This window comes from Psammomys obesus, unplaced genomic scaffold, assembly GCF_907164565.1.
Source record: "Psammomys obesus unplaced genomic scaffold, mPsaObe1.curated_primary_1811, whole genome shotgun sequence".
Lineage (NCBI taxonomy): Eukaryota > Metazoa > Chordata > Mammalia > Rodentia > Muridae > Psammomys > Psammomys obesus.
In genome coordinates, this window is record NW_026596234.1 from 8,531,515 (window position 1) to 8,541,827 (window position 10,313).

Here is a 10,313-nt window from a genome sequence, read left to right on the forward strand (position 1 = left end):
TCCCCTTCCCCGTGTGTAACTGTCACCTCATGTGTAGGGAAGACAAGGAGGAGCTGAGCATCCATCTTTGATGCTTTGCTGTGGCTACTCTCGTTAGACTTTCACAATAGACAGACTGAAGAGGGCCCAGAGGCACAGGGAGCTGGCTTTCCACTCCAGTTTGGCTGTGGCTTAGCCGAGATCCAGCAGATCCTGGTCAGGGGACAGGGACTATCATGACTTCCAGCCCAGTGGGATTTGTAAGAAATGGACTCACTTTCCCTCTAAAAAGGAATCCCTTGGCCACCCTCATGCACACCATTCCAACTCCTTCTTGCACAATTTCACTTTCCCATCCCTGATAGGACCACAGAGCACTTTTCTGCGTGTAGATTATTTTCACACACACACACACACACACACACACACACACACACACACAGAATATTTTCTCCTGTGTAAATTTATTTGCATGTTCTTCAGCCTCCATGATCTAGAGCACAGTTTTCCTGGAGTGGGGCCCGTCCTGCTCACCCCCCTAGTTCCCAGCTACTAGGACAAGATCCAGAGTGCAGTAGGACCTCAAAACTCAGTCACTGTCCGAGTGAACGGAGAGTTGTACGTGAAGCACTTGTTATATCATCTAGATACCACAGGCACTCGAGAGGCAGCAGATGACGTCACTTCCTAGTTATGGTTGGACCTGTCATAAATCTTATTCCTTGGGAAAAAAAAAATATTTTCTAAGCAGACCAGCACAGATGTGCACACATCAGGCTAAGATCTACCAGTCCCGGGAATTCCAGTTTTTACACTTTGGAAAGTTACTAAGTGTCTGTGCATGGGTGTGTGCAGTGAGTGCAGGGGGGTTCGGGGCAGAAGCATCAGACAGCCCAGAGGTGGGGTTACAGGCAGCTGTGAGGAGCCTGATGTAGGTGCTGGGAACCCAACTCAGGCTCTGCTCTTAACCCTAAACTTCCAGTTCTAATAGTGAAAAAAAAAAAAAAAAGTACCCATGTCTCTGGGCTGGAGACACAGTTCCACATTTTCTGGAACACTCTGCTCTTTCAGAGGACCTGAGCTTTCATTCCCAACACCCACACGGGTGACTCAACAACTGCCTCTGACTCCAGCTCCGGGGAACATGAGCCCTCTTCTGGCCTTCATAGGCATCGGCGTTCTTTATGGCACACACCACACCTGTGCTCTCTGCTACGCACACATGCGCGTAATTAGAAATTCAAACCTTTAAAAACAACCATGTCTAATTTCTTTGTATCCCTAAGATCATTGAATCTGTGATAATCAGGGCCGTCTTCTTCCTTTCTGCATAATATTCCCTGGTCTGGCTCTGTAGAGGGAGAAGACTCTATTTGCTCAAATCCATGTGTTACCGGTAGGTTCTGAGCACTGCCTGAGCCCATGCTTATATAATATTCTCAGCAAAGCTGAGACACAAGGAAGTAGATGATTGTCCCATTTCATGGATTAGCAAGTGGAGGCAGAAATGTGAGCAGCCTACCAAGTTAGCCCACCCACAAGAAACAGACCTGGAGATCTGAGCACGAACCCGAAAAGCAAAAAGCACCTTCTGGAACCCAGTCACTTCCTCCTCCTCCACCACTCCCTCCACGTTTGAAAATCAAATCCCAAGAGGAACATGAGAAGATGCGCAAGGCGGCTACCCAACTTTCTAATAAAGGAAAATAGCCGGAGGCAACTCCGATGTAAGACACATCCAGAGCCTTTATTCTGCCATGTCTCCTCTACCAAGTGGCACCGTGAGCAGAATGGATTTAACTCTTTTCTATGGCACTGCTTTAGCCCAACAGCTATTCATATCTCCCTGGAGGGTCAGAGGGAAGTACTCCTAAATACACAGAAAATTCCAAAGATCTGATAAACTGAAGTGATTTAAACTAAGCCCCACGCAGTTTGTATGGAAATATTTATCTGCTGTGGCCGCTGCTCACGGAGCCGTTTATCCCCCGTGGACAACCTTGACCCTCTGTCTCATTTTTGTATCTCCCATGTCCCCAGATTTCGTGGAGCCTTCCATGATACAGTGAAGCACCAGGAAGCTTTTGGGAAATTCACTGGGAGCAGAGAGGCAGCTGCCAAGTCTTTTTTCTTTTTCTTTTTTCTTTCTTTCTTAAATCTCATCCTGCCTTTCCTAACTATTTTCCCTAGAAACAATAACTGCTTTCTCTCACCTTAATAGCGAAACTGTATAATCTCCACAGAAATGGCTTCGAGGCGGCTTTAAGGAGGCTCCAGTGGTTGCTATTCACTCCGTTCTGAAAGCACTTTACTATTTAGCTCGCTGATCTTAATTTTTGTAGGAGCAGAAATCGCAGGGTGCTTTTCCTTTCATTTGTGTGTTTGTTTCTGGTTTTTAAGCCCACCCTAGTGTCTGGCAGCCTCGTGGAAGCACGGGCCCTTTCCTGCAGCTGAAACGGATACTGAAGCCTCCTAATTAAACCAGCCTTTGCAGATGGGGAGGTGGAAAAACCTGCGTAAAAAGCCTTCTTCAGCGCTTGTCATTTGCAAGGAGAGCCATCGCTACCTCACCATGGTGTTCTCTCACAGTCCACGGAAGTTTTCCACCTCAAACACGGAGCTGGCTGGCTTTCACAGTCTCTCCTTGGCTGTGCTTGGGTTTGCATGCCCACATTTGGTTATCTGAGAGGGAATGTGCGCTTGGATGTCCTGATGTCTTTGTACATCCATGGAGGAGGAGTATAAAATATTAGACACTGTTCCTAACTTGGAGACTGTGTGTGGGGGACACTGAATTTTGTTTTGTTTTGTTTTGCTTTTTAAACAAGGCAGGTGGAAAGAGAGCTCTCATTGACAAGCAGAATCCAAAGCAAATGCTTTCAAATCTGATCCAGGTAATTTTTTTTTTTTTTTTTTGGTCCTCTGTAATTTCCCCGAGCTCATTAGCACTAAAACTTTTGCATTGTACATTTCCTTGTTGTTCAGCAAAGCTAAACAGAACTGATATATATTATTAATAGGCTTAGTAAGCCGGGTCTCTTGCATTTTAATTTCTAAAATTTCAAATAATTTTAGAAATGACTTTGGCATCTTGGGATATTTTAGAATACTCAGGGGAACATTTCCCCCCCCCCCATATAGAGAGTGTGGAGGATTGGGAGAGGCAACCACTGGAAATTCCAAACGGCCATGGTGATGGTTTTCAGAAATGTCTGCATTCATTATTTAGTCATCTCATTGATGAGTTTACTGTGGAGACAAATGTTCCCACAGCTCCTACTTGCAGACCACAGTGCCTGGGTGGGTATAGCCAGGTAAGGGTCCCTCAGACAAAAATGAGTGCTGGGGACACAAGCTGAAGATGACCTTGATGCATGTCTACCTTAGCAACAAGACCTGTGGGTGCACAAGGCTGCAGTCGCTTTGGCTCATGGAGCCCAGCAGTGGGATGTCAGGCTCTGAAGTCTCTCGTTTTTATCAACATTTCCTAATGGCTTGGTGAGTGAGCTCTGAGGCCCGTTCTCATTGCTGTGTCTGCACTGGCACCCAAGAAGCCCCTCAAGAGGAGTGATACAAAGGTCAAGGGTGAAAAACAATGTGAGATAATCTTGTCAATATACAGTGCTTTTTGTTGTTTTGTTTTTGTTTTTTTTTTGTTTGTTTTTTTTTTTTTTTTTTCTCTTAATGCAATAACCAGATCATCAAGCTAGCATTCCCAAGAAGGTGATTTTTTTCAATGTTGGTAGAATGGCTAAGGCCCTTCAGGACTGACCAGCTGCTTGTCAAAGGTCACCCCCAAACCTCTAACTTTAAATATCTCCTGAAATGAAAAACAGTATTTTGTTTTGTTTTGTTTTGTTTTCTAATCCCAATTGTTACAAATTACTGAAAGAATAGCTACAGGACCCTCTCCCAGTGCTAGTGGAGGCTAAGGTGGAATTTGCGCTCTGATTAAAGACTATAATAAAAGCAATCCCGTTTTCATCACAACATTTAAAAATTAAAATAAATTCCACTCAAAGAAATAAAAAAAAAACAACAGTGCTCTCAACCTGAGAAGCAATACATTTATTTGTGTGCCAAGCATCTTTTAATACCACTGTGATATTTTTTTCCCTAAAAGTCGTTCAATTTGATTGTAATTAAATATGTAATGAAAAAGCACCGCTTCGGGGAAGCGATGCAAGACATCCTCTGTTAGTTTAATGTATTTCCAACTGACTTTGCATCCAATGAAAATGACACTCTGTGTATGCCTGGTCTTAATACGGAATGTGGTAGGTGACTCTCCTTCTTAAGGGGAATCTGGACACGGAGCAGTGCTTCCTCTACAGTATAGGAAAGTCTTCCCAAAGCGTCGCTAAGTGCACTGATGGTCCCCACACTTGGAGGGGAAGCTGCCCTTTGGGTGTTTAACTGGAAGACATAATGCAGAAGCAGAGCCCAGGTTTTTTCCTTGGCTCTGTTGCAGAGAAGCTTCATCACTGCGGCCTTAAATAATGCCTGTCCAAGCCTCACACTAAGGCATGCTCAATAAAGAGCTAGATTCCCAAGCCTTGGGAAGAGAAATACACTAACACACACAAACTCAGCTATTATCTAGTTGGAGAGACACCCACCCTCCCAATGGGAAGTCAGAAGGGATGCTTGGAGGCCTGATCTTCAGCTAGAGAACGTGACAGCAGCTAAGATGCTTGGGGACAAATCTGAAGAGGCTTAGGGGCTGTCTATGGAGAGTGAAGTTTCTCCAAATGCAGCAAGAAGAACCAAGTTGGCTGGAAACAATAAGAAACACAAAGCGGAAGGAAAAAGAAGAGTCAAGTCCTTCCAAGCAGCATTTTCACTCTCCCCAAAGGTAGCCTCAAGCCTCAGTGACTTCACAAGGTTCCCCAGCACCCTCTCCTCCCCTTTCTGCTTAGAGTCCCGCCACTTGCAATCTTCTGATTAGGGTTAATATATTATGTCCTGATATGGCAGATTAAAAATGAAATCAATAAGTGCCTAAAACAAATGCACTTTTGAAATGTCCTATTCAATCTGGGTCTTTAAAGGTGAGCCGAGAGGCGGGGGAAGGAGATCAGGAGGGGGCTAGAGAAAGGACCACATAAAGGATCAATTCTGACCCAAAATACTGTAAGGGCAAAGGCATTCTTAGGTACTTGGCCTCTGTAGTCTGAGATCTGCTTTAAACAGCAAAGATAGCTAAGAGCTCCTGTTGCTGAAGCCTTGTGGGCTGGAGAGAGAGAGAGAGAGAGAGAGAGAGAGAGAGAGAGACCATCCACTTGTCTTAAAGCCATACCATTCTGGGAAGCAAAGAGACCTACAGCATGAGACATTTAAGTCTTAAGACATAAACTTGCTTTTCTGAGGGATGGTTAAGCAAAGAGAAAATCAAGGTCCAGAAACAACCTAGGTCTCGCATGCCAGTAAAGTAAAAGCAAACCCCCCTTGCGGCCACCGGCTATTGAACCCATGCAGTTAGCTGAGATTTCAGGGACTTCGCCCGTGAGTCCAGAATCGACACTATCCTGAAGTAGAAAAGGAGAGCTCTCAGGCCATGCCTATTCCATGGCAGTGCAGTGTTCAGAACTGCCCCGGCTGAATGTGTTTCCCATGTAAATAACCTGTGCTATTAAGGTGCAAATTGCAACTTTTAAGTAATGATTGCTAATAGTCTAATGTTTACTGCTACACAAGGACATCCGTGAAAACAAAATCTGCATTATTCATCTCTGCATTCAATAAACAAAATAAATTGAGGGAGATGTTCCCTCCTGCCATACTCCCCACAAAAAAACAAAAACAAAAACAAACCAAAACAAAACAGAAAACAACAAAAAAACTGGATTATCAAAAGCTAGGACAAGTTTACAGGAAAGAAGCACAGAATGGCTAGGAGGTGAACAGAGGCAGGGGATGTTACTCACAGGCATGTTAGATAGTCACGGGGATGTGATTACAGATTCCATGCCCCATTGCAACTGCCGGGCATTACTATAAAAATAACAGTATAATTCTGAAGTAAACCCGCTGCTGCGTGAGTATGCGGACCACACAGCTGCGGTTGTTAGGGAAAAGAAATGTTAGAAAACACGTCTGCATTTTTTTTTTTTTAATGCAAGCACTCTATAAAGTGCAAACACATCAAGGCAGTTTCTTTTTGTTCAACCTTCTTGCCATCGTCTTTTTACCTCCCCTAAAGTGAACAAGGGGGGAAGGATGCCAAGGCAGATTCCTGAAGATTTTCAGGTAAAAGCAGATGCATTTTAATATTAAGCCAAACATACAGTCAAGGGAGTGAGCCAGGCACACCTACACATACGTGATACAGGGTATGAAAGCTTCTTTCTAAACTTTCTCCTGGCCCTAAGTCCTAGCACCGTGGAAAAGTAAGGCTTTAGAAAGTGAGGACCAGTAATATTCAAGAGAGAAATGTTCTCTGTTAGCTATTTACTTAAAGAGAATTGCCTTCCTCCTATCCCCCCCCCTCCCCAACACACACCCTGCAGTGGGAGGAATCTAAAAGGGAAAGATTAAAATTCTCCATCACTTGGTATATATCATCCTGTGGCTCTATTTAGAGACCTGTATATAGAAAGTGCAGCCACCAACTCCTTAAACTGAATCCTGTAAAGAAGCCGAAGAGCCTGGAAGAGTTCTTTGGAGAAAGAGAGGTCCAGGAGAGCTCCATGCCTGGCTCACTCCCATACTTTTTCGATCTTCTATTATTCATTAATCAAACTAGGAATCGAGCTTTCAACATCGGTCCACAGGAGTAATGACTTACAGTTGTGCATTGTATTTAATTTTAAGCAGTGATAAAAGTTAGCTCAGCTACAGGCTGAGAGGCACCTTCCCCCCTTCCCTGCACCGTAACTGGCTGAGGGACCTCAGCTAACTTTGTCTCACCCATCCTAAAGCAGAGTGGGGCATCAGTGACCTCGGATGAGTGGATAAAAACATCGCAGGAAGCACAACCCACCTTAGGTGAGCAAATAAATACAGGAAAGCAGGAGAACTCGCTGCATACGAAATGAATTACCCCATCTCAGCTAGAAAAGGATTTCTGCTTCTTCCAGGGAACATAACGAGAATCATGGAGACAGTCTTGCAAAGACACTAAGAATCCAATCGACCAGGAAACTGAAAGTACAGTCACAAGTTTCTAATACACACACACACACACACACACACACACACACACACACACACACATTGCAACTATTACAATAAAAAAGGTAGCCAACACCAATAGATATAGCACCTTAACGAAAATATCTAATTTAAATAATGTGATACAGAGTCATTTTCTGCACACCTGGATCTCCATTGATCAGTGAATAATTATAATTAAAGTACAGCAATTCTGAGCAAGGCACTTTTTGTAATGAGCTTGTGAAAAGAGACATGTCCAGCCATTCTGGTAATTTAAATTGCTGCCTAGTTCTTGATGGCCTTTACCGGAACTACAGGGAAGGGAGGGGGAAAAAACAAAACAAAACAGTAGTTTTCAGGGCAGTATCATTCTAGCCTTGTCCCAAGGCTCTCTTTTGGGACAACAGACAATAAGGATGCCATCTCTGATAATCCAGCCTACACTTGAGTTTATGTTGTCAGCATTAGATGCAGCGGGCTGACTCTTGACGTCTTGAAGGCCATCACACACCCTCACATGGTCAGAGAGCGAAGCAGTGTGAGTTAAAAAAAATTAAAATAAAATAAGAGAGCTATTGTTTTCAAGAGAGGTAATCAGAGTTGAGAAAAGAACCCCCCTGCCTAGACAAGCTGCAAATGTGTATGTTATAAGAATATTTTCATTATTTTGCTCTTAGAGAAACAATTGAAAATACATGAATGAAAGCTTTAGAGCAACTCAAAGCAACCTACACATGGCCCCAAGAAGTGATTCTGCACTCAGGAGGGAAGGAAAGAAACTGGATTTTCTGAAGCATATGTATTGCTCTTTGGGATGGAAGCAGGCACTGATGGAAAGATTATGAACTCGGTAGCCAGCACGTTCAGACACACACGCTCACTTTCTCCAGATTCCTAACTCACTTCTTCTTGGGGACTTTGAAAAGTTTACCCAAGTGTCCTGGAAACTCCTCCCCATGTTTGGCTCAAGTTGGAACAGAATAAAACATAGCTGTGGTCTCCGAATCAGTCTCCCCCTCGATGCTCAGAGTAAGAGAGGGAAAGTCAGAGAGAAGGGGGGGGGGAGCCAACACAACTTAAGTTTTTGCTAAAGCCCTGCTCAACTACAGGACACAAAGAAATAAAAACGCCCACATTAAAAGCCAACAAGATAATGATTGTGCATTTCTCTCTCTGAATATAGAGGGCAAAGCTTGCGTCACTGGCAGTCGGAGTTACCATGGTGAGTGATTTATTGATATATATCAGAATGAATAGATCAAAGGCAGCGAGATGACAGGTGATCAATCAAATGTCAAATCAAAACTAGCAATCGAGTGGAAAGCTGATTTTTCAGTGGGTGGGTCTGGCAGGAGAAAAATGAACTTTCCTGTTACAATTCCGAGAAACAAAACCCCAGCATACTATTTAAAAAAAAGCAATTAGGCAATCCAAAAGGGAAAAAAAAAGCCCAAACTCTGAAGATCTGTAGTGGGGATCTATTAACCTGTTATGATCTTTAGGGTGAGGGTCCCTGTAAGAAAGAATTCCACAGGACAGCTCCTATGGCGGCAGTCAATTTGCAAAGTTTCCAATGTTCTCTCTGGCACAGAAAATCCAAAGCTCTTTAAATTTCTATGGGGTGCCCCCCTCCCCTTTCAGAAAAGAAGAGAGGTTGATTAGATTTCTACAAACGGTGAATTCTTTTAGAAAATACACCCCAAAGCTCCACTCATTTCCGGGGGTGCCTTTTGCACCTTAGCCATCAAAGCTGCACCCTCAAGGCTCACAGCCCCCAAACCAGGCTGCAGCTTGACCAGACCTCACACTTGCAAGCCCTGAGCCCCAGCGACTGGAGACGCTGTCCCTGGAGGCCAGGAGCTGCCAGCACTGACCTCTCAGAGGGATGAGGCCAGTGGGGGGCACCTCCCTCCCCCTGCACCCCAAATCCATAATCCGACTTTGGTTCCAGAGGCAAGAAGCCAGACTGAGAGAAAAAGTTAGGGGTGGGGTAGAGGGTGGAGGGAGGAAAAGTTTAAACGAGGAAGGTTTGGTGGGACAGCTTCCCCCGCCGCCACCCAGAGGGAGCCTGGAGAAAGGAGGATTGGGGAGATCAGTACGGGGTGGTGAGCAGGGCACCCGCAAGCTAACCCTCTTGAAAGCGCCAGGGGGTGGTGTCCCCGCCAGCCCCGGGCCAGGAGGGCGGGCGGGCGAGCCGCTGTGCGCCGGGCTCGGGGGCCGGGCACCCGGAGCGGAGCCATCTCTTACCTGCCGCCCGCTTGGGTGCCTGCTGTTTCCTCCTTGGCATCGCTCTACTTAGCTCCAGTCTCACTTCTGGCGCCCCAGCCCCGAGCCGCGCGCGGGGGCCGCAGTCTCGCTCGTCTCTCTGTGGCTCCTAGGACGTCACTCGGCCTCTGTCCCCCTGATGATCCCCCTGCCAGCGCTCCAGCGCGGGGCCGGAGACCCCCTCTCTGGGTGGCAGATATCGCGGCTCGCGCCTGCTGCTTGCAAGTGAGGTTGGTTCTGCCTTGTTTGTTTGTTTGGTTTTTTTTTCCCCTCTCTCTTTTTGTTTTTGCTTTTGGATTTTTTCTCTTTTTTTTGGTTTTGCTTTTTGCTGTTTTTTTTTGGTGACTGGTGAGACACTTGATTTCTTTATTAAACATCCAAGACGGGGTTCAGATGGCAGGGACGAGGGGCGCACACGCACCACGCGCACACTCGCGCGTAAAGATAAGGGGAGAAAACAATCCTGGGAAGACAGAAGGTTTCTTCTTTTTCTTCTTCCTTCTCTTTCCCTCCTCCTCCTCTTCCTCCTCTTCCTCCACCTCCTCCTTCTCCTTCTCCTCCTCCTTCTCCTCCTCCTCCTCTTCCTCCTCCTCTTCCTCTTCTTCCTCCTCCTCGTCCCTGATCTTGATGGCGGATTCGCGCTGGAGAGAGATCACTCACTGTAGGTTTGTTGTTGCTGTCAGATCCCCGTCTGTGAGTGATATGCGAGAGGACAGGAGCGGGTTTGGGAAAGACAGAAAATCTGGAATTCACTCACACACACACACACACACACACACACACACACGCACACATACACACAAGCACTCTCGTTTACACACACACACACACACACACACTCACCCCCCCACATATGCTTCTCTCTTTCACACACACACACACACACACACACACACACACACACACACACACAC

General features: G+C 45.6%; 1 protein-coding gene and 1 long non-coding RNA gene across 4 annotated transcripts in view; one reads left to right on the forward strand and one right to left on the reverse strand.

The window, feature by feature from the left end:
• The window catches only part of Tshz2 (teashirt zinc finger homeobox 2), a 426,375-nt gene extending 416,078 nt beyond the window's left edge, over positions 1–10,297 (reverse strand). For all 3 annotated transcript variants that reach the window (XM_055595910.1, XM_055595908.1, XM_055595909.1), the window contains exon 1: positions 9,382–10,297. In XM_055595910.1, coding sequence (XP_055451885.1) covers positions 9,382–9,421 — 40 coding nt within the window. In that variant the 5' untranslated portion in view covers positions 9,422–10,297. The remainder of the gene's footprint in view (positions 1–9,381) is intronic.
• LOC129668122 (uncharacterized) overlaps positions 9,552–10,313 on the forward strand; it is a 4,564-nt gene continuing 3,802 nt past the window's right edge. Inside the window, exon 1 of the long non-coding RNA XR_008718873.1 lies at positions 9,552–9,629. This is a non-coding gene — a long non-coding RNA (uncharacterized LOC129668122). The remainder of the gene's footprint in view (positions 9,630–10,313) is intronic.